Source organism: Poecilia latipinna, unplaced genomic scaffold, assembly GCF_001443285.1.
Source record: "Poecilia latipinna isolate Pla-1442-1.1 unplaced genomic scaffold, P_latipinna-1.0 Scaffold103, whole genome shotgun sequence".
NCBI classification, from domain to species: Eukaryota; Metazoa; Chordata; class Actinopteri; order Cyprinodontiformes; family Poeciliidae; genus Poecilia; species Poecilia latipinna.
In genome coordinates, this window is record NW_015112719.1 from 174374 (window position 1) to 199362 (window position 24989).

General features: G+C 41.2%; 1 protein-coding gene across 3 annotated transcripts; it reads right to left on the reverse strand.

Annotated features, from left to right (window-relative positions):
• Positions 1–2824: 2824 nt before the first annotated feature.
• Positions 2825–23073, reverse strand: arvcfa (ARVCF delta catenin family member a). 3 transcript variants are annotated; one of them, XM_015027495.1, is made up of 16 exons: positions 22624–23073; positions 15651–15827; positions 14542–15131; positions 10429–10907; positions 10158–10344; positions 9969–10086; positions 9540–9708; positions 7876–7893; positions 7644–7715; positions 5967–6094; positions 5076–5226; positions 4801–4993; positions 4445–4556; positions 3991–4078; positions 3797–3873; positions 2825–3721 (listed from the first exon to the last, which is right to left on the reverse strand). In XM_015027495.1, the coding sequence occupies exons 1-16, from the start codon at positions 22642–22644 to the stop codon at positions 3629–3631; spliced, it is 2673 nt and encodes an 890-aa protein (XP_014882981.1). In that variant the 5' UTR covers positions 22645–23073; the 3' UTR covers positions 2825–3628. The 3 variants fall into 3 exon arrangements, with proteins under 3 accessions (XP_014882981.1, XP_014882980.1, XP_014882983.1); XM_015027494.1 differs by having other exon boundaries at positions 9960–10086; XM_015027497.1 differs by lacking the exon at positions 7644–7715 and having other exon boundaries at positions 9960–10086.
• Positions 23074–24989: the final 1916 nt, after the last annotated feature.

Sequence of the window (24989 nt, forward strand, 5' to 3'; positions counted from 1 at the left end):
CAGAACTTGGAACACGTTCTGGGGGAGGGGACATTGAGTCTGAGTGGACTATGTCCCTTGCCTTCATTGTTGAGGCGGCTCATCGAAGCTGTGGACACAAGGCTGTTAGTGCCTGTCATGGCAGCAACCCTTGAACCCGTTGGTGGACACCTTCAGTGAGGGATGCCGTCAGGCTGAAGAAGGAGTCCTAATGGGCCTTTTTGGCCTGTGGGACTTCAGAAGCATCTGATGGGTGCCGGTGGTCAAAGCAGCATGAGGCTCGTGTAGTTGCTGATTCAAAAACTCGGGCATGGGAGGAGTTTGAAGAGGCCATGGATGCCTGAGAGGCCATGGAGAAAGACTTCCATACGGCTTTGAGGCGATTCTGGTCCAACATCCGATGTCTCAGGAGGGGGTAACAGTGCAGCACCAACACTGTTATAGGGGAGATGGTGTGCTGCTGACCTCAACTCGGGACGTTGTGGGCTGGTGGGCAAAATACTTCGAAGACCTCCTCAATCCCACCAAGATGCCTTCTGTTGTGGAAGCTGAGCCTGGGGACTCTGGGTTGGGCTTTCCAATCTCTTGGGATGAGGTCGCCGAGGAGGTTAAGAAGCTCCTCAGTGGCAGGGCCCCGAGGTGGATGAGATTTGGCCGGAGTTTCTTAAGGCTCTGAATGTTGTAGGGTTGTGTTGGCTGACGCAACTCTGCAATATTGCATGGACATCGGGGGCAGTTCCCCCCGACGGCAGACTTGGATTGTGGTCCCCTGTTCAAAAAGGGGACCGGAGGGTGTGCTCCAATTACAGAGGGGTCACACTCTTAAGCCTCCCTGGTACGCTCCAATTACAGAGGGCTCACACTCTTAAGCCTCCCTGGTAAGGTCTATTCAGGGGTCCTGGAGAGGAGGGTCCTTCGGATAGTTGAACCTCAGATTCAGGAAGAGCTGTGTGGTTTTTGTCCTGGTCGTGGAACACTGGACCAGCTCTACGCCCTCCACAGGGTCCTGGAGGGTGCATGGGAGTTCGCCCAACCGGTCTACATGTGTTTTGTGGACTTGGAGAAGGCGTTCGACCGTGTCCCCAGAGGGGCTTTGTGGGGGGTTCTCCGGGAGTATGGGGTACCGGGCCCTTTGATACGGGCTGTCAGGTCCCTGTATAACCGGTGTCAGAGTCTGGTCCGCATTGCCGGCAGTAAGTCGGGCTTGTTTTCGGTGAGAGTTGGACTCCGCCAAGGCTGCCCTTTGTCATTGATTCATGGACAGAATTTCTAGGATCACATCTCTGATTTTTGCAGATGATGTGGTCCTGTTGGCTTCATCAGGTCAAGATCTGCAGCTCTCCCTGGAGTGTTTTGAAGCCTAGTGTGAAGCGGCCGGTATGAGGATCAGTGCCTCCAAATCCGAGGCCATAGTAATGAGCCGGAAAAGGGCAGAGTGCCTTCTGACCCTTGGGGGGTCCCCTGCCCCAAGTGGAGGAGTTTAAGTATCTGGGGATCTTGGTCACCAATGAGGGAAGAACGGAGCGGGAGATCGACAGGCGGATTGGGGCAGCGTCTGCTGCGAAATGGGCGCTGTACCGATCCGTTGTGGTGAAGAGAGAGCTGAGTCAAAAAGCGAAGCTCTCGATTTACCGGTCGATCTACGTTCCCACCCTCATCTATGGTCATGAGCTTTGGGTCATGACCGAAAGAACGAGGTCGCAGATACAAGTGGCCGAAATGGGTTTTCTGCGTAGGGTGTCTGGGCTCTGCCTTAGAGATAAGGCATATCTCTTAGATAAGGTGAGAAGGTCGGTCATCCGGGAGGGACTCTTGGGTAAAGACAGCTTCCGTGTTTTAGTTAAAAAACTGAAAACAACAGATCGTATTCGGAGAGATGTAAAACTGAAGATACCTGCTACATTTAATGGATATTGAATATTGTTTTTGAATATTGAATATTGTTTTTGTTGTAGAACCTCTGTCACTAAACTGTCAATGTTTGATATGTTGAGGCATGAATACATTATTTGTTAAACAACATTAAATCAAGTTCCACTATTAGGACTTTTTTATTATTATTCTTTGTCATTTTAACAAAAATAGTAAAAGATTATTAAGGTACCTAAAAAGGCATACTTTATAAGCCTAAAGTATACACTGAGATGTAATTTAAAACATGCTGAAATTAATAATTTAAAATAAACATTGAGGTTTTTTTTATTCTATTTTGATCATATATTTTAAACTATACACAAAATATCTTTAAAAGATATTTTAAACATATTTAAAATATATTTTGAATGTACACTTGAGCAAGTGTATATTTGCACTTGGGCAAATACATATTTTCTTCACTTAAAGTATACTTTTATTTAATATATTTCTTAAAAGTGTATGTTGGTACAATTATATGTTTAAAGTTATAATGTCAAAATTGGTACAAGCACAGTTTTAGTATACTTCATTTATTGGTAGTACACTTAATACTTAGTATACTTAAAATATACTTACTCAAATGTAAGTATATTTGAATTATACTAAAGTACTTTTTTTCACTAAGGCACTCTTTATTCCATGTGAATATTCACTGTTATCTTCCAGTTAGAGGTAGGCTTGAGCTTTTGTCGTTGTCTTCCAGACAATGATAAAGTGGTCTTAATGGTTCCATCCACAATAAATGTACATTTATGAGTTAAATTCTCATTGTTAAAATCAACTGAAGTTGCAAGTGACTATTTCTGCCTGGAAAATAAACAATTCAAATATAAGATTAAAGCCTAAGGTGAAACTAGCATTGAAATCCGTTCTGAGTGCATGTAAACTTCTGACCTGAACTGCTTAAGAAGTAACACAAACATAAATGAGAAACTATGCACAGCATTTATTGTCAGTTTCATTTAACATTGCAATGCAAAAAGGACCACTGCAAAGCAGAGCTGTATCATTTATAGGCATTAGCTAAGACACATAAATAGCTCTTAATTAATAACATGGGTATTACAATAAACATTACAATATAAATGCCTTTATTTTGAATATTAACAGTCCTTTGTTACACATGTACAGTCCTTGTTTACCTTTCTGTATAAACAAATGCAATGAACCTTTATTGTTTCTACCCTGATATATCAAAATCACACTAATTTCCAAATGATTTGGATGTGATTAGGCTGATAACAGCCTGTACACTTAACTTATCAGAGACAAAAAAAATGGTTTGAGACTTTTTCAGATTGGAAATGGACCATAATTATAGAAGTGGACATTAAAAAAAAGATCCACGTACGTCTTTCTACACAACTTAAACAATTCATAAGCTGTTAATAAACTGTCAAATTCACTTTGTACATGTTATATAATCTTTGGAATCATGATTCCCCACAGTTTGCATATTTGGGCTATTCATACATCACATGTTATCACTGTATGTTCCAGGCTTACAGAAGTCATCCTAAATATTAAAACAATAAAGTCTATCGTCGACTAATCTCCAGATTAAGTACATATAAGTGTTTGGCACATTAAGTTCTGTAAACAAATAAGCCTTTTTTTTTCTTTTTTTTTCTTCTATTTTTTACAAGAATGAACAAATGACACAGATTTGCATTTCACCAACAGAAAGTGTCCCTACAGGATTTAACTAGCTGGACCGGATCTTTTGTCAAGTTCACACCCAGGAGTCCAGCGGTGGAGGTTTGTTATCCATGAGGCCTACTGCAGGCCTGCCAGCTCTGATGAAATGTTTCCTTTCACTTATCGCCTGTCAGAAAACGGAGTTTTGGTCATTTACCATAAGAGAGACAGTAATTTACACTGAAGATCTTTTATAGCCTACCTGTAGAGCATCTCTTTCTACAACAGGTCCCTTTCCGTCTCCAACTCTGTCGTTTGACTCCAAGGTGGAATACACATCTGCAACAGAGCACAAGATAATAGCGATATAAGAAACATTTTCTGTTCCAGGAACTGGTGGGTATTTTTTTTATAATCATTTATGTTGTAAAGTAAAACTATGTGACATATTCTAACCTTGATTTTTCTCCATGAGAGGCAATGTGATGTCATCGCTGTTTTGTTTCCCATTCTTGGGTTTTTTAGTTACACCCGATCCTGTTGGCTTCAAAAGAGAAATGCATTTCAGCTACTAAGTGTTAAACACTTTTTACAATGTTATTGCACATGGTGATCCACGTTGTTAATTTGTTTTACGTACTTTACCTTTACTATTTAATAAAGACAATAAACATCATACCTTTTTCTTTATTATTTTAAGTCATTTTGAGCCCCAGACAGTTTATTGCTGGCATAGTTTTCTGAATTTAAATAAATTCAACAAAGACAAAATTACCAAATTTATAAATTTTTACTGTAGACAATTTGACAAATGAAGTAAACAAACCTACCCTATACCAATCCAACCTATCCTAACCTCAACTAAGCTATCTTCTGATGTTTTAAATTGCTATAAAATAAATAAAAATACCTTAAAGTTGCTCTTGTTCCATCCGGCCTTGGTCAGACTGTGTCTCAGCTCTTTGTAGGCCCATATTGTCTGAAGTACATGCGAAGCAGCTTTGGTCTCTCGTGTTGATTGGCTGACAACATATTATTTTGATGGTTAATCACAACAATCAGGACCAAGACATTAATATCTAAATGACAGATATCTATGACCGCTGCTTAATGTGCTCATACTAACATGAGACACCCATTCAAAACAAAGACGTGATGTTTTTCAGCTATTCAATGTTTGCAAGTAATCATTCTTTTAAATGCAATAGCGCTTTTTTTTTTTTTTTTTACATTTACATAAAATTCCTTTCTGATACATTTGTATACCTTGACTTATTTATGGCCACCAGTTTCTGCACAGCATGACCCTGTATGAGCACTCGAGCGTTCTCAGGGTTGTCTGTGATGATCTCGTAAATCGTGTTCAGAATAGAAACCACCGTATCTCCCTCGAGATTTTTCACGGGGTGCTGCTGCCCACAGGGCAAGTTAGCAACAAGGTCCCTCAGAGCGTAGTTCCCTGTAAAGACAGACAGGCGGAGAGACCGTGAGTCCACAGGTGTCGACGCCTCCGAACGAAGCGGAGATCTTTAATTCTGTACCGATCAAGTCCTTATTCCTTCTGTCAATGGCGAGGTTGCGAAGAGCGATGGCCACGGCTCGCACGACTTTGTCCACGTCTGAGCGCAGCAGCTCCACTAAAACTGGCAGTCCTTTCTCTTTCCTCACCGTGGCTCGAATGTAGCTCGACCACTGCAAGGAGAAACACAAGAGGCCGTTGGCTCAGTCGGATCATTTTAAGAAAATTTAAAAACATTCAAAGAAGATTCCTTAAATTACGCTTCACTAGTAAACACCTTTACGTCCCCTTTAAGAATTCAAATATCTTTTAACGAGCCTTTGTCTTGAATCACTTTCACACTCCTAGGACATTCCTATATTTTACTTTGGATGTTATTTCTAAGACATATGGAACCACTCAAGGGGAAATTCAGTTGCAGCTTTTCTGATTATCTTGGCTAGAGACAAGGTCAGCGCACATTTACATTGGGTTGATTAATGATGCCCGCTGAAAAAACAAGACCAGCCAGCTGAGAAGAGACGAGAAGCCTTAGGTACTCATGGCCCCCCCTGAGTGCTGGCCTCTAGACGTTGTCTTCTTTGACCCTGCACTGTTGGGGCACATTTACGCTTTACTCACAGCACTTTATTTCAGGCCAGCTCTATTTTAAGTCTCTCCTCAAGCCGAACAGCAGAGACAGCAACGATGCTGTCAAGAAGCGCATCCCAGATCTGCTCCTCAGACACAAGATGATGTTTACAAACTATGACAGCAGCCACGGTGACTTCACCTACATAAATGATCATTCTCGGCAGCAGTGATTGGGATAAAATCAGCCAAACGTGCTGGGAATAACGCTTCGTGTTCTCCGAGTAAGGCTCCTGTAATTAGGGATCGTGAAAAATAACTTTGAACTTTTCCGTGTGCTTACAGCCCAGTGTCCCGCAGCGAGGTTCTGCAGAGCTCCTGCAGCTGCCTCCAGGGTGTTATGGTTGTGACTGCAGGTAAGAAGAGAGAGGTACAGCCTCACCACCTCCGGCTGGTACAGCAGATCCAGGCCTTCAAGAGAAACGAAGACGCACCGTCAGCAGTTTTAACCTGTTGGATGGAATATACTTTGCAAACCGTTAAAAACCTCTCGTCAGTCATAAGCGCAAACTGTTCATGAGACAGACCGTCGGTAGTGGAAGAAAACGGTTTTTGACACTTTCCCCAAATGAAAATAAAAATTTGTGCATTTGTCTTCTACCAAACTATACGGGGTCAGGCATTTTGCCGATATTTCAGTTACAAGTTTAAAAACTGGATTGCTTGCACAGTCTCTTTTTTTCTATCTAATGGAGAGTACCTGTTGACATGAATTTTTTAAAGATTTACCAGTGATTTACTTTTGGACTTTGACTGGGGCCATTCTACATTTTAATATGCTTTGATCCAGATCATTTGTATGATCATCAGTATGTTTCTTGGGATTTGCATGTTCCCCAAAAGTTCAATTTTGTCCTCCTTTGACTGGAGCACCTCTGTTTGCTGTGTCCCCAACATGACTTGAGACTAACTTTATGGCTCTCTTTTAACAATGATTTTCTTCTGTCCTGTTTCACAAAGGCCAGATTTGTTGAATGAACTATTATTAGTTATCCTATCAGCAGGTTCTCCCACCTGATCTGTGGACTGCTTCTCTGATTAATGTTGGTTTTGCCTTTCTTAGCCTTTTAAGTTTGGACAATGATCCCTTTCCTTCCACTTCACCGTTTCGTGCTCCTAAAATACACTGACATTCAATGGATGTGAATACTTCAGCAAGGCAAAATGCATTCTTTAGAATTTCTTCTACTTAGTCTAGTTAGTAGATTAGTGGATTGGCAGAAAAAATACGCATGGTGCATTGCATGCACTGAACTGAGACTGCGCTGAATGGAAAATACAACTGTAGCAGACTCATGAACTGATTGTTTTGCACTGAGCCAGTGGAGGCTGCTGGATGGCTGACAAGTATAACAGTATAAGGCTGACCCTGAACTTTATCATGATTGTCAGGCTGATTTGCATTCACTGGCTGCAGCGTGGGAGGCATTAGCTAAGCTCTGATCTCCGTTTTAATGGCAGTCGGAGCCACAGGCTTGTAGCGCTATGGGTTCTTATTTTCCTCCGTTTTTTTATTTTTATTTTTTTGTTTTTTTTAAATCCACACTGTACTCATGGCAACAAGAAGCAAACACAAAGCAAAACACAACGTGGAGACGGTGCAGCAGCAACTGGAGACATATGGAAAAGATGGGACATGCGTTGTTTGAAGCAAGTGCCAGCCTGGCATTTCTGTCATTCTCTGTACCGCAAACAGAAACCCCATCAGTGTCTCAGATGTTGGGCCGTTTTTGCTTTAGCGGTGCAGGTGGAGATGCGTGGAGCTGCATTTAAATGACTTCCTTCCCAGGCCATGTCAATGTCATGCTTATACAGCAGATAGCAGAACCCAGGAAGCAGCTGCAGCCTGGATGCTTCAGAAATTATTTATATTTTATCTACTACTTTCCTCCTTAATTTAAAAAAAAGTTGCTTATTTGCAAGTTCAACTGAGGTTATTATTATTATTTTAAATATGTACCTTTAATCAGTTCTGCACATTTTGGCAAGTCCAAAGTATTGTATTTCCTCTCCATAAATCCATTTTTCCAACCTGTACATCACAGATACATACACACACATGCACACAAACACAAGCACCAGTTTTCATCACATCAGCAAGCAGATATAGACAATTGCAGAAAAATCCACTGCAGCATTGATTCACAGTATCCACTGCTTTGGAGATATCCCGGCGTGGCGAGCAGACTGACCTTGACTGAACCACTCTTCTGATGAGCCCAGTTTGAAGGAAAAAGAAGAAAAGAACAATGTCACAGATTAGATTGTGGCGCAAAGGGACAGAGAGGCAGGAAAGCAGACACAGCTCCTCCGTGTGGCGAGACACTGAGTTGCTGATTGGATCAGTTGGATCTGCAGCTTTCCTGAAAGCAATATAGCAATTATTGACGATAACTTTGATGTTTTTCAATGATGTCCTCGCCTTCAAGACAAACTGACTAGTTCTTGTTTTTATTGCTGTACACTAATTATTAATTAAACAAAACTCCTACATCAGATTGAAGGTAATTAATAGAATCACTTCTAAATAATTAGGTTGTCTGACATTTTTTTGTCTACATCACTTGAATTTTCCACATTTTGAGACATTACAATTTTGTTTTACTTGACAGACCATTACAAAGTAAATGTTTATGAAGTGGAAGTGAAATAATATGTGGCTTGCATTGTGTTAAGTTTTTTTTTCCTTTATAAAAAATCATAAAATTTTAGTGTGCACTTGTAGTCAAGCTTTCAAAGTGTCAAACTCCTGTCCTTGAGCTGCAGCATCCTTCAACTGTTGCATCTGTTCCTGCTGAATCCAGAGGATAAATGACCTCCTCTTCATCCAGTCATGTTTTACAGAGTTCTATTAAAGACCTAATTATTAAACTCTTTTTTTAAGCACAGATATGTCTGAAGAGTAGCAGCAGTACTCCAGCTCTCAAGGAAGAAAAAATAAATCAAAAATACAATCATTTTCCTTCCACATTAAAAACACGCGCAACTTTTTCATGGACTGTTACGTACAGTTCCAGTAAAATACACTGGCGTTTGTAGTAGTAGTATAAAAAAGTTAAGGAGATGTGAACACTTTAGCAAGATGCCGCGTCAAACAACAAATAACAGACATACTGAGCAGTTAGTTACATGTCAGTTGGAAGGTTGTAGGTTCAATTCCAGCTTCCTCCTGCCACAAGTCGATTTATACACAGATCAGTGGTCTGCTTATAATACCACAGCCGTGGGTGGTCAAAATGACTGGAAAAGTGCCGTATGAGTTCAGGCCATTTAGCGATTTGCAGCAGCTTTAATCTTTTTCCAATGCCTAATGTCTTTGCCCTCAGGACAAGCTAATCCAGTCTGTTTATTACTGTACATCAAATATTAATTATCAATTAGGTACATTTAGTTTCACTGTTGACATTTTACTTTGAGTTCTTCAAGCTATAAAAATAAATCTTCAGATTAACTGCAGAGCTTAGTGAGTTTAAAAAAAATAATCTTGCCAGTGCAGTTAGCTTGTGAATAACTTTTACTAAAAAAAAAAAAAATAAAAATAGGGAGGGAAATCTCAGCTTTTTAGGAATGCATCACTGACACTGATGTTACTGCAGATGCCTTGTTCACTGCAGCTGCAAGTCAGTTGCCTTAGGAAGGGAGGACAAGTCCACTGTACTCAGTATGAAACTAGACAGAGTCTTCAGGGAATGTGGCTGGGTCAGAACATTTCAAAAGAGAAAAAAAACCTTTGTGCACTGCAGTTCAAGATGCTTGAGGGAGGAAGAAATAAGGCTTAACTTTAATTAGAATGCCAAGAAATGCATAACACTAAAGATAATCAAATTCTTCAACTATATATGTATATTTTACAAACCTTTGGGTCTTTTTCCCGTACAGCATTGTGGCTCGCTCTTCTTCTTCTGATGCCCCACTGTTCTCATCAGATGGCCAGCATGGGGCTCCTGAAATCGCTCCGCTCCTGGTATTTCTTTATGAACGTGATAGGACAGGTTTCGAAGGATGCAGACGCAGTTTTCCACCGACTTAATTGCGAAAGGGACAGACAGTTTATATCAGAGATCACACGTGAAGCACATAGCACTGGTCAAGTGTCTTCAACTTTGATATATTAAAAAAAGAGAAAAGAAAAACAGATACTGACTTTTCATAGCAAAACTGAATTTCTGAGAGTTTCCATATTTAAAGAACAGCACGGCGCTTTTATTGTTTGGAAGCAACTTGTTCCATCTTATCAAATTTTAAAGGTAGCTGACTGAAAACTAAAAATGATTACTTGAGCAACCTTATTGTCGGCATCCTTGTTGACGACGGCCGACTGCAGGGCATGAAGGAGAGCTGCCACCAGCCCCTCGCACTCCCTTAGCCTCTGTCGAGCCTCGGCCCCATCGGAGCTGACGTTCCTGCGGAAACAGCTCTGTCAGAGGAGTGTGCGCAAACGCCGGCCGAATCCATGACAGCAGCCCACCTTTACCTCAGGCATCCGGTGGTGTTCTTGAAGACGGTGGTCCACTCGGCGCTCAGCGGTTTGGATGCATCCACGGAGTCTCTTCTCCTCCAGCCTGAGTGTGGGATGATGATTTCGTCAGTCAGGGTTTGAAGTCCCTGGTTGATTATTGTCATCTTGAGTGGTTCGTGTGATGAGAGGTTCCACAGAGTTCCTGTGGGTTTAATGGGGGGGGGGGGACACATTATTGGAAACACCTGAGCAGGTTCAATCAGCAGCTGAAAAGTCTCATTGGTACCTGTGGCTAACTCTTTGACTTCCATGCTGCTGGACTTCCTCAGCAGTCTGACTAAAGCTTGAATGCCATCGCAGCTCTTGATGGCCATTTTGTTGTTGTGGTCTTTCCCGTAGGATATGTTGCGCAAAGCACCGCAGGCCTTGCGATGGACTTCAGCTTTGGGATGGTCCAACAGCTCCACCAGGATCGGCACCCCGTTCAGCTGCCGAACCTCCTGTTTGATCAGGTCGTTTTCATAACAGAGGTGCTGCAGATAGGCAGCTGCGTTGGACTTGACAGGGTCCATTGGGTGCCTGAGCATCGAGATCACCTCATGCAAGTTGGGGTCTCTCCAGCGCGGGTCCCTTCTGATGCTGTCCAGGCTCACCATGCTGCTGCGTTTGTGGGGCAGCTGCAGGGTCTGCGCTCGGCACATGGCCTGGAAGAAAGGATTCAGGTTCCCCTCCAACTGGGCCATAAACGCGTCATCGTAGCCACTTCTGCAAAGACAAAGTTTGGATGACATTGGATAAATTAGAGTCAATGCCCGAGTCTTTCCTGAAGAGGATTGCATCTCAATTTATCGCACAGCCATTTCATATTGAAAAATAGCTTTTGGTGTGTTTATTTGATTTATGACTGTGCGGTTTAAATCCCTACAATATTTAGCTGAAACGTGCTCATGTGAAGATATAAGGCGGCCCCTGCATCAACAACCTGCTTGAGTCCCTCTTTCTGATGCCTCCCGTAAACAGACAAAATGCAGAAAATTGTCAAAATTAGTTGCCAACAATTTGAACCAAGAATTTGCATCATATGTGTCTTTCAATTCCACGTTTCAAGATTTTATCTCCTTTGAAAACATCTCATATTTCTCTTTGATTTGGGTGGTAAGCTATGAATGGGATGAGAACTGTTAGGGGTTTGCAATCAAGATTTTAAAAAAATTTATATATGCATATACACATTTTGTGTTTTTATAAAAGAGAGTGTCTGGCTGCAGCACTCAGAACTTTCTGACCGGTATAATTGCTGGACACTTCCACAGTTTTCCTACTCGCATGTAACTGTTTCGACCGGACGAACAAGGGACATTCAAACGTCTGGAATTATCCGCAATTATCTGGCATATATGTCACACAGAGGCATGCCTCTAGTTAGTTTGTTTATTATTCTGGCTTCAACCAAATAAATTAACTCTGTCAATCCTGGCTGACATGACAGGAAAAGTAATAGAGTAAGTAGAACAGATAAAGGGGAAGTGTAACATATTATCCAGGAACACAATGCCATTTTATAGCACAGTCAAGTAACTATGTCACCTTCAGTTTTTATTTAAAAAATAAATTGTATATCTCATTCATAACTGAAAAGAAATTTAACTTTGCAATTTGACACCTTGAATTCGGCCTCTGTCTTTGCTTCAGGGCAATTCGGATTTTCTTAAACTGCTTTTACAACCTTGGTTAGTTCAATACCTCACAACGAGATTGCAGCCTAAAGCCAAATGTTCACTGTTGAAAAGCAGACAAGGGAAATGTAAGTATATGAGAATAAAAGTGCCAGTCAGGTATTTCTTTAATCTTTTTTTTTTTTTTTTTTTTTGTGATGGATAGTGTGAGGTAACTGTCGTACTGGGTACTGCAGGCTCTCTTTAGAGGTTATTCCCTGAATTTTGTGGTTATACAACCATCTCAAAAGAAATGCTGCACAGAAGAGAGGAGATGAGTGGAATTAAGTATCTCTCCATGCCCACTAAAAAACTAGCTGCAAAGGAAGAAGTGTCAAACACAAAATGCAATATAGAAAAAAGGAGTAGTGAAGTGTAAAATAATTTTGCCAAGGGATTTGATACAGGATCCAACACTCGCACAGAGTCTGACCTATACACTTGTCGCTCGCGACATTTCTCAAGATTCATTCCATCTTTTATTTTTACCATTTTTCATACTTTTATTTCACTGGCTGTAGATCCAAAACACTAATTTGTAAGATTACAACACATATTTCAACTTGGATCACAGGAGATGCCTCTAAACTGAGAGTAGATTATGCCTGGCGCCTCTGTACAAACATAAAGCTAATGTTTTTTTTTTATTGCGTTACAGTGTCTGACAACATTTCCCCATCGAATCCACTCTGGTGCTACAATGAAATATTGCAGAATTTTTTATTTAAACTGTAAAATTTATTTATTTTTCGTTGTTGTTATTATTCAGTGATATTGGGAAAAATAACATTGTTGGTTTTCTGCTTAAATTCAGGTAGTAAATTCTCAAACTATAACAGTCTTGCCTTTATTTGAACATATAAGAATGAAACTCTGACCTTCACAGGCGTGACCGCTCAGAAGAAACTATTTGACCTCTGTTCTTAATTTCTTTTAGTAGGTAAGAATAAGAAAAACACCAAGATCAAAAATCAGGCAGAAAACTGTGATTGGTTCATCTCATGTCTTATTAGCTGAATTATAAAGAAGCAAGTTCCTTTAATGACATAAGAAAGCAAATATAATAAAGTATAGGCAGAGTTGTTTTTCTTTTGCGACTTTACATGTTATTTATTAGAGAATAAGCAAGCTCGTTACAAAATTCAATTAGCTTTTTTAGTACACCTCTGTAATGTTTAATCGGTAAATATTATCTGATAATATTATGCAGACAAATTAGTGACCTTTTTTTACTGAAAAGTTCACTTTCCAGTAAAAAATGTTTTCAACTACAATATCAAATTTTGAGACTTTAAATCCTTTGATTTCTGTTTTGTAATTTCATTTTTATGAATACTTAAACAATCTGATACTGAAATCAAAGAATATAAAATAGTTTCTAAGGCATGCTGGTGCTTCTGCTTGATCAACGGTTTTCAGATTTTCAGAGCTTGCCATTTTTCTAAATCACTTTAAGTGTAATGAAGAATCTTTTAAGCTTTGTGATAATCTGCATTTCTCCCTCTCCATTAGCTAACAAACAAACAAAAACGAAACACTGCCAACCCACACAGCTACAAATGTGAAGGTCTAACAGTTTACATGTTGAATAAAATTTGTTCAGACAAATTTCTTTGTGCAACAGACAGAGGTTTCGTTGTCTCTTTTGTAAACAGTTCTATCACTCTTGCATGGGCCAAGGAAAAGCTTCTGGCAGGCAATAACACTTGAAACCTCCTTATCTATCAACTTTGCAGCAGCAGGCTGCCATCCCTGATTGATACCAGTTGCAGCTTAACTGCTGTCCATCTGTCTTGTTATTATCCACACGGACTCAAAGGATTGGAGCTGAGCTGCATCCTCTGGATGTCTGTGCAGCTATCAAGCTTGACAGGTTTTTATCATAGAAAGCCTACAAGTTTAAAAGCAAAATTGACTGTTTTCCTTTGACCATGGGTGGCTCCACTTATGAATCTGCTCAGCTTATAATGCTGGTTTAGATGCAGTGGGAGTCAAAAATAGGTTTTTCATGGTGCAACGACTAATTACAAAGCACCCTAAATGACCCATTATGACACTCTTTGTTTGCTGGGAACTAATAGAAACCCATTCTCATATCTCAGAGGACAGATAGCTAAATCTTCTTTAGAAAGGCGTTTATAATGTTCTTTCAACTGAAAAACAAATTAAACAATGCCTTGCAAATCTATTCAACCATATTGGACCTTTTCCCATTTGTTACATTACAAACTCCATTGTGTTTCATTGGTATTTTATGTGATAGAGCTGCACAAAGTAGCCATAACTGTCAAGTGGGAAAAGAATAGTTCTTTTTGAAATTGCAGTCTTTCCTAGTGTGTCAGTATGACAGTGAGTATTTTTGCTCCTGCTTTGCAACTAACTGAAGCTCAGTCAGACTGGAGAGTGTGTAAATCTTGCCACGGTTTCTCAGTTGAATTCAGGTCAGGACTTTGACTAAACCATCCTCCATCATTTCTAATAAACCTGCCTGTCCCTGCTGAAGGAAAGTATCCCAACAGCAAGGTGCTACCATGATGGTTCCTAGTACATCAAGGTTACATGCAGTTGTTAGCTGTTGAAAAAATGTGAAAAAGATTAACAGGAAGAAGTACTTTTGCACATTCTACATAATCAACAAGAGTTCGAAGATGGATAGCATTTTATATGATACAAAATCTTCTCACCTGGTTCTGGAGGGCTCCCGGAGGAGCTCCATGGTTGTAATTGGCCTAAACTGGTGGATTCCCAATGTGTGGTAACCGGCAGCTGGGTGGTCGGCCTTCACATCCAGAGGATTTTCTCTGTTCTCCTCCGTCTGGTTGCTGAGTCCTGCGGAGGCGTAGCTGTCCCTCAGGAACGGTAAAGTGTAGTGAGCACCGGGCTGGAAGTTTTTGGTGGGCAAGTAGCCGTGGAGGCTGAAACGAGAGAGGCTTCCATATCCAGAGCAAGCGTCGCCTCCCATCCCCCTGAAGGCATCAGGGAGGGTGTAGACTCTGCTCTGGCTGTCTGGGTTTACAGGATGAGGCTCACCGGGTTGCAGCACCGGCTGGGGTTGAGCTGTCGCAACGGTGGCGCTGCCGGTTGCCGTGTTTGGAGCAGGTTCAGAGGGCTCAACTTTCACTTCGGGAGAGGCTTTCTCAGCAGATACGTTGTCTTTAGCCTCCTGAGCCAACGTGAGATCAGGAGTGTCTGATGGGAGGAAGTTCTCCTCTTTAATCTCTTCTTGCGTCTCACTCTGAGGCTTCTCACCCTCTTGTTCCACCGCTTTGGACTCCTATAAGAATGGAATCACCACTGTAATTATATACACAAAAATCTCCCAACAACCGCTAGTCTTTGGAATCTAATTTGCCTAAGTGGTCCGCGGCGCTCCGGTCTCGTCTTAAATGCCACCTGACGTGGCTACTTAAGCTCAGAGCAAGAAGCATCTCAGTTTACTTCAAACTGACGAGCCACGATTTGTTGTTGACCACAAAACACGTCCCTTTTCTCAAAGTAACTATTAATCATCATCACTTCAGCACATCCCTGGCTTTCTGATAAATTAAGAATTCCGATTTCCTGCCAAAGAATAATGAATTCCCCTTAGTTAGAAATGAGTTTTGTCGCTGTTTAGCAGCAGAATAAATTGGAGGAATTACATTTTCTGGTGTGCGAAATTGATTGCGGATTTGAACTCTTTTGTTCCGAAACGCAAGGGGGAAAAAAATGTGTTTTTTCTGTAGGCTGCAGGACAAAAACAAAGACATTTTTGCGACATGGATGCAGCTTTTTAATGAGTCATCATATAAACCTCGGAGTCAGTCTGCTGTGGGGTGTCGGTCTCTGTGGAGCTTTCATTGGTCGAGGTCATCACCGAGGCGATGGAAGTGGGCGTGTCCAGTTCATCAGCTGTTGTCGGGTTTTCACTGGTTGCCTCTTTAGCCTCCTGGGGCAAAGACAAGGGAGTTGGACCCTCCAAACTCTGCTCCTAAAACACACACACACACACACACACACACACACACACACACACACACACACACACACACACACACACATGTTTGTGTTGCTATCTTTGTGGGGACTTTCCATTGACTTCCATTCATTTCTACAGCCTAAACCTTACCTTTACCCTTTTCCTAACCCTAACCATCACATACCTAACCCTAACCCTATCCAAAACTCAATTCATACCTTAGCCCTAACTCTGACCCCTGACCCAACAACAGGGCTTCCCCTTGTGGGGACCAGTCTCCGGTCCCCACAAGGAGCAATTGGTCCCCACAACGTAGTATATGTCAGGAAAATTGTCTCCACAAGGTATTACAAACAAACGCACACACACACACACGCACGCACGCACGCACGCACGCACGCACACACACACACACACCTGTGGGTAAGTACCTGTTACCTATCTGGATAATTTGAGTTTTCTTTTGTTAATATGTTGCTCATGAGGCTCAGTAGACAATGGGCAGATAGATAAATGAATCTAATCAATGTTCTGTGTTACTAATGCAGTCTGCACAAAACAATTTATTGCTGAGGTGTTAAGAAAAAGAAAAGAAAAAACAGTTTGACACCTCGATATGTTCTGTAAGTGGATCAGTTTCTCTTGCCAAGTGCCTCCAGTTGACATGTTTTATGATTTGGTGCTAAACAAACAAATTGAATTGAATCAAATTAAATGACATTCATTCAGCAGCCTGAAGGAGCAGATCACAGCAGCAGCAAAAATAATTATAAAACTTTACCAAACAAGTTAATATCTCACAAATTCAGCATTGCTCCACGCTGACTTTTAGCAATTAAAAAGAAGAAAAAAGAGATTAAATGTATAGTACACTTTAAATATAAATGTTTTTACAGAGATGGTGAACAAACATTGTGTTGCTCTTTACAAATATGAAAATATATTCTTGGGGGGGAGGAAGATCAAAATGTAATTTTGTGAAACAATGTAATCTTACACTTATTGCGCATTCATGTCATGCCGTGTCTCCATCGATCGAATGCCTTACCTACTGTCATGGCTGCCAAACATTTACATCTTAATTTAATGCCTAGCAGCAAGGCAAGCAGAGCGAGCAGCTGTGGTGATACTAAGTTTATTCTCCCTCTTATATTGCTTTAATTTATGTTGCATTTCTTTTTTATTTCATATATTTTGCTTTATTATTTGAGCCACTTGATTCACTCAGTTATTATCCATTTTTTTCTAATACCACGTTGTCTGAATGTTGCATTTACTTTTTTCCTGGGACCCTCGAGTTGAATTGGGCAAAAGCAATAAATATGTGACATATGGCCACTAAAATGAATCACTTAGTACTTTAAAAGAGAACAAAAGCCACAGTGAGTAACTTTAGGATGTCAAACTGAAGTGTAAGAAAGAATGATGTATGTGCTGGCAGATGCATCCTGATATCTGAAGATTATTGACTATTTGCACAATTGTCTTCTTATTTACTTGCTCACTCAAGTGTGATTTCATTTATTTGACCCACACCACGCCATTCCTGATCGCCTTGAAACTGAGTAATTACTTGCCAGTATGAAATCAATTAAGTTATTGGCCAGCTTTCTTTGCCCTTATGAAAATGTCCAGCGCCCAATGCGAGCTGCTTTCCTGTGATTTGTCCTAAAGCTTAACGACAACCTTTTATAGAGCTGCAAAGGTTAAACTAAAAGACAGAGAAAGAAGAAATGCTGTTTGTCATTTGTCGTCTGTGTCTCAACTCAGATTGCAGTAAACATGAGGGAAAACCTAGAGCTACACATTTTGTTGACGTTCATGCTGTTTTTTTTTTTTTGTAACAAAATTAGCATGCTGCTCTGGTGCAGTTTAGTAGGTCAGCTCCGCTGGTGAAAATATAACACATGTACTATTTGTTTGGCTGGCTGTCTGCGAGAGGAAGCAAAAGATATTGGATGTTATTGATGGAGTCTTCCATTTTATTCCCACTTTGTTATGTAAGTATTTATGGCATGTTTGACAAAAGTAGTATTGTAATGGGACTAGAAGTGAGTCGGGCAGTTATTGGCTTTCACATTTGATCAGTGGTGGGTTTTGATTTTGCTCAACGTGGCTCTCCTCCTGTGGTACCAAACTGTCATAGAGGAGTAGAGGCCTTTTCAATTGGTTTTACTTAGCTCTGTAAAAAAAAAAAAAAAAAAAGCAGGGTTAGCTGGACATTGCCTGCTGTTTAACAGCACTGAAGTTAGTTTGTTCTGGCCTGAATGAAAGGGTTGTTGCTCAAACGCATTTTTTAATATGCAAAACCTTTCTTCTCTTTGTTGAAACACTCACAAAAAGCATATTTTCATTTATTTGTTTAGACAGTAGGTCGACCTCACTATGAAACAAGAGGGAAAAAGGCAATATTCCGACAGCTCAAACCTGCACTAAATTACTCTAAACAGATTTGCTTTAATGAGAGTCTTGCCTATGGTGCTAATTTTGCATATAATTCATCCCAGCAGTTTAACCTTGCTTTGCAAAAGTATTCAATTGCATTGGAACCACATATTTCATTGTACTTTATTGCATTTTTTTCTGACAAATCTACGTAACTGGAACAAAAATGATACATGATTTTTTTTTTCTTTTTTAAATAAAAATCTGAAAAGTGTGGCATGCATTTGAATTTAACTCCCTTTACTATGATACCTACACAAGTCTAGTAAGGAGGGGTGTAATCTTAATGTAGATCTATGAATCACGAAGAACAAGATTACTGTGTTTTGGTCTGTCACATAAAATTCCAGTAAAATACTTTGACGTTTGCTGCTCCAATGTGGAGTGAATACTTGCAGCAAGGCTCTGTTTGTGTTTCTTTAATTTGTTCTTGCTGATTTTATGTAAAAGTTAAATCTCTCCGTTCCAACATAATGCATTTTATTTGGCTGTGGAAATTAATTGCTGTTTTTTTGTTGTTGTTTTTTTTTTTTTTTTCCTTTTACAAACTTTGCATTCATTTCAGAGTGTCAACAAAAATTGGATTTGCTGCTCTATTAATCTGAATGAAATCATTGATACAGCTGAATTCCTCCAATAGCAATGCAAACAACCTATTAAAAAATATATTAAACACAAAAGGCACCGCACTGAATCCTTCATTAATTTTTTTTATTATTATTATTATTATTATTTGAAGGGTTTCAGCATTAAGTAAATCAATTTTCACATTGAAAATGTGTGCAGTCCAATCAGAAATGCGTCGCATGCTCGTATTCAACATGCTGAAGCGTCTGCTGAGATTAGAAGCAGATAAATTGATTAATCTCCACAAATTATTGTCTTTCCAAACAATCAAACGTGAGCTGAACCGCATTAAATCAGCCTGGAGAGGACGACTGTCGGCTGAAAGTGGAGAGGAAAAGAGCTCGATTTTCAAACACCAAACACAAGGGCCCTCTCGTATCCCTGAACAAGAAAAACGTGTCGGAGAGAAGAGGAGATAAAAGGCCTGCTCAGGAAAAAAACTGGCTGTGGGGAGAGATCATCCTGGCTTGATCACCTCTGGGGGAGACTGATTGGATATTGTTAGGTGGCACTAAATAAATGCTTGGCCAGAACACAGGCGAGGTGCCACTGTCCTCTACAGACAGCTTGATTAAGGATTTGGAGGATGATAACAGGCTGGACATGAGCCTGTGTGCTGCCGTCTCTGTCTGATTCGAGCTCCAGGGAAGGCAGGGCCACTGTGTGAGTCAAAGCTTATTTAAATAACTCACTGCACCATCACTGAGTGTGCTCTTGAAGCCAAATAGGTCAGGTTGGAACGACTGATTTAGAGCTAGCTTATAGGCAAAAAAAACCAAAAAAAAACGGTAGATATATACTACCTAGAGCAGCACAACTGGCATCTAGGTCCTGCGAACTCTTATCGCCACGGCCGACTAAAGGTAGCGTGAAATTTAAGGAGCTGCAAGGCCAGACATAAACCCCTTCTGCACACAAGCAATGACCCGGATGTCTTATTAGAAGACTAATTTAATGTGAGAAACTGATGCACTGGATTGCAGTGTCATTAGATCAAGCTGAAGCGCGGCTTGGCTTGAGCAGAAAGACCGTTTTTATGAAACTGCAGAGCTGACACAGCGATGGCTTGACAAGACAATAAAAAAAAAAGAGACATCAGCCGAGCGATGTCGGGAAAGCATTAACTTTGTCACAAAATCCATCTGCAAAGCCGTGCAATCTGTTAAATCAGTGGCGCTCATTTTTTTTTTTTTTTTGGAGGACACTATGCCCACTGCAAATAGAAGCTGTAGCGTAACAGATGTTACTCCTGCAGAAACACCATTGCTTGCTCAATCTTATCCATGACTACCCGTAACAAGACACAGACACAGAAAAAGGCACAGGTAAAGTCAAGGGAGAAGAGGAGAGTTACCCTCAGTTTCTAAAGTTTTACTCCACATCACTATGCTGCCATCACCGGCTCTTGCATTGGAGGCCAGTGTCTGATTCAAGCACCAAAGAAGGTCAAGCCGTGATTTAAAGGGCCTCAAAACGTGTCTGCAAACTGTTCAATCTGCTAAAGCTGCTGTTTGTATTTTTAATAAGGAAAATGTTTTTGTCAAGCACCATACTGTCAATACATCCTGACAGTTTCGACAAATGTGTAAAAATAATATGTCTTTTTAAATAAAAGTTACATAACTGCAGCTTTAAATCACTGCTGCATTCAAAGAGATCTGTGGACTTTTTGGCATTTCCAGTTCTGTTCTGTAACTTAATACAATATCTCACAAGAAAGAGGCAACTGATGCAAGTTCTCGTTGTCCTTTCAATGCTACAAAAATAAGGCATTCCCACAGCATGATGCTGCCACCACAGGTGCCTCTGTGATGCTGACTGTCTGATTTAAACCCTGAAGACGTTCATCCCTAGTGTGACTAATAACGCATTCCACCATCGCTTAACATGCTTCTGAGGCTAGATATGTCAAACTGATGGCTCTGAATCAGACAGGACTTTAAAAAAAAAAAGAACAAAAATGGCAAATGGATGCTGGATCCGGAGGGCAGAATGACACAATTTGCATCATCCCATAGATGCTCAGCATCAATGCCAGTTAAAGGCAGGGTGCAATTCTCTGGCACAAGTAACGACTTGCAGTTGCCTCAAATCCAAGTTAACCAATGCACAGCTTGGCTTGAACTGGAAAGCTTATCTTTATAAAACTGCAACTGTCCCTGTGATCCATCACGACACAATAAAACAGCAAAGCAACAAATCACCAGGTGACGTCAGAAACTATTAAGCGTCTTCATTGCGCATCTTTGTCACATCCTCTTTAAAAGAAGAGCGGTGATTTACTGGAAAGCATCATCTGCAAAAGAGGCGGCGCAGTGGAGCAATTGACAGAAGAAGGTCCTGGGTTCTTCCTGCTTGGAGTTTGCATGTTCTCCCTGTGAATGGGCAGGTTCTCTCTGGGCACTCCAGTTTTCTCTAACATGACTGTCAACTGGCTATACACTAAAATCCCCTGCAGTATTATTAGTGTGTGTGGGTGCATGGTTGGTTGACCTCTGAGGACCATTAGCTTCCTATGACATCTCTCAGAACAACTGAAGTTTTTTTTTTTTTTCTATTTCCTTTTAACTCTGCAGAGCATGCCCACAGCATGATACTGCCACACGGGCCTGTGTATTTCTGTCTCTACCTGACTCAAGTTCCAACAAAGCTTAGTTAAACGACTTACTGCACCATAACTTCCTGAAGACATGGGTCAAGTTGACAGATCTGAGTTTAAGGGAAAAAATAAAAGAAGTCGATAGAAACAGAATAAGATGTTAGACTAGCATCAGCTCTCAGTATCAATGCTAGCTAAAGGTACAGGCTTACATGTCCTGATATCAGTCACTTCTGACAAGCAAAATCAAACTAAGCTTCTTCTTAGAAGAACAAGCTGATTTTGAAAAGAAAAGAAAAACCCCTGCTAAACAGAAATGCATCTGCATCAGGTCTAAATGCTGGACTGACACAGAGATGCTTCGACAGGACAGTGAGGAAAAATACAAAACAAAACACACACCAGTCTAATTATGTCAGAAAACATTAGCCACAACTTTGTCACAAAACTCATCCGCAAATCCGTGCAATCTGTTGAATCAGTGGCCCTCAATGTGTCAGGGGAGATTCAGATGCTGGGCACTCTGCTAAAGGTACTGTACTGCGCCGAAAACGGTCCCTCATAGGTGCGAGAAAAGACTTGTTTTCTGCAGAAACACCATTAACGTCATGGTTAACCGTAACCTGACCGGGCTGCCAAGAAACCACTTCTCAGAGAAAAATGAAACGAGAAAGTTTCCATTTCCCTCCACCGCTGATCATCGCACTCTGATCCCCCAATTAGCTAAAATGATGCATGGTCAAATTTAATGTCTCCCCGCTATACAACATGGCAACGCGCTCACCACCAGTGTGCAGAATTAACCCCCTCCGAGATAATGCCATCAAAGTTCTGCCCCCCCTCCCCACACCCTTTAACTGAGGCTGCATCCGTGCATTGCCTCTTCCACTTCAACACACATGGACGCAGGAGGTGAAGATGTTTTTGCAATCATGTCACCAGAAGGAAACACAAGCAGACCGCAGCACCGAGCAGCACCGAGAGAGGTAAGGGAGTGAAGCAAGTGATGCCTCCTCCATTCATCATGACAGAGGCAGAAAGCGGGAGCTGTGGAGTGCCAGTTCTCCGCAGGAAAAGTGACGGGCTAAAAAAGAGGGAGGATGCGGAGCAAATAGAGCCATTCCAGCACACACTTACCTCTTTCACTTCAGCAGGCATTGCCAAGTCTTTCCTGCCTCCCCACGAATGATGAACAAGACGCGTCCCTCGGTGTGTTTCTATGGCTCTGCTGATTTTTTTTTTCTTTCTTTCTTTCTTTTTCTTTTTTTTTTAGAGCTTCTGAAGCAGTTCAAACATGAGCAGCCATCCTTCCTCTCAGCTCCCACCAACACACGTCCACCGCTGCTCTCTCCCTCTTGCTCACACACTCTCTTGCTCCTCTTCCACTCGCAAACACACGCGCACACACGCACGCACACTACAGACGCACCATGCACACATTTGCTCAACACAGACGTTCTCCCTCTCTTCCTCTCTCCCTCTCCCTTCCCCTCTCATAACTGCACTCCTCCTCTGATCTGTGCTGCAGTTAATGTGTGCGCTATTAGCAAGGTGCTGAATCAACTGAGTGATGCTGAGCCTGTGAATGGCTTAGGTGGGTGCAGACCCCTGCAGTCCCCGTGCTTCCCACCCCTCTACCCCACATTTCCCGGTGCAGGGGTAGGGTTGCGCACACACATGCACACGCACACACACACACACACACACCATTCCCCTGTGGCCACAGAAGCAGATGCAGCTGGAGCGCGGAGCAGCCTGCACTGGTTCAGTCCTGTGTCACCCATGTGCGGCATTGCAAGGAGAAGGAGCTGGGGAGGGGGCGATGGAGGGAGGTGGGGAGCACCGCATGCAGCACAGGAACACACTTCATGTTGACGATACGCTCCGCTTAGAGAGCAGCACGAGGTAGACCATTACCGTCCGCCCACAAATGCACTTCAGTCTGAACCTGCATGATTTATTCTGAGTTAAGTAAAAAAAAAAAAAAAAAAAATTTAAAAAAAAAAGGGGCCCCAAAGCCGGATGCTTTTCCTGTTTTCTTACTCACTCTGGAGGCTGGAGGGTAGCCAATATCAGAGATGGCCCATTCCTTTCACTTGATCTTAAAATCTGAAAAAGAAGTTATTTGCTGTCCTGATTATGTGTAAACACAGTTTTTACTTAACACTTTTGATCCAGGAGTCAATCTGGATTAATTTCCAGCCTATTGTTTTCTGTCAGCTCTCTTTCTTATTGATTTAAGAAAATCCTTAAATGAAATTGACCTGTGAGCATTTGGAGGTTCCTCCTGGCCTCAGTGGGCCCATAAGCACTTTTATGTTTCAAAGTCCTTTACGGTCCTCAAACGGCCATCTTGAATCTGTCCCTCGAGCACTTCAGCTTCTTTAAACTTTGATTAATGCTCAGTGCCTTGCAAAATGCTCACATGCCTTGACATTTTCCACACTTTCACAATGCTGAATGTATTTTATAGAGATGTTTTTGTTGTAATTGAGATGCACTGAAATGATTTTTGAAGGGCAAGAGGATTTATGGTCTTTAAAATGTGAACAGTGTGGTGTGCCCTGCATCAGCTCTCCTGAAATGACACTTTGCTGAGCCACCTTTTGTTGCTGACAAAGCAGCAGTCATGTTTGGTTCTTGGCTGGACCAAAATCTGGGCAGAAAGATAAAGTGAAGAGTTTTAATATAGATCTAAATCAAGACTTAAGTACTGGAACGAATGGAAGAAAACACGGAACCAGCGGGGCAGGAAAAGCAGAATCTCACAGGGAACAATGAAAAACCAGAACATTAAATACTGAGGTAAGGGTGGAAACTGACAAGGGAACCAGATGAGCTGATGAGAGGAGATGTTAGACAGCTGCACCAGAATAAAAGGATGAAGACTGAGGGAGAGAGACTAATAAACACTAAGGCCTGAAAGTGACACAAAAGAATAAACTAAAATGCAACAATAATAACTGAATAACTGAAGATTGTCTTAGTAACAAAAATAAATCTAGTAAGAAAACCAAAACACATAGAATAGAAAACTTTGTAAGAGACCAATGGTAACATAATCTCTATTGCTCTTTCCACCTCACAGTTTTGTGCTGTTGCTCTACACAAAACACATTAAATAAGGGGAATAGCTCGCAAAGGTATGAATACTTTTGCAAAGTTAATAGCCTGGTGATCCAGTCAGTAGCTCTGATTTTCACAAGAAATTTAAACTATGTGATGAAAAGTCATCACACAGATTAGAACCATTTTGGAGAAAAGAAAAGGAAAAAAAAAAGCAGCTTTGGGAATCTCCATTTCAGCCATCAGAGCAACATCTATTATTAATCTGTCAATCAGAGAAAAAGAAATGAGTCCAGCACGTTTCCTAAAAAAGTTTTCTGACGCTAAATCAAAGCAGGCTTAATGAAAGTCCATTTTCACATGAGAAGGACTCGCTGATGTGTTAAAACAGACTAAAGTCATTTCTGCTTCGCCCTGCTTTCCATGTCGCTTCAGCA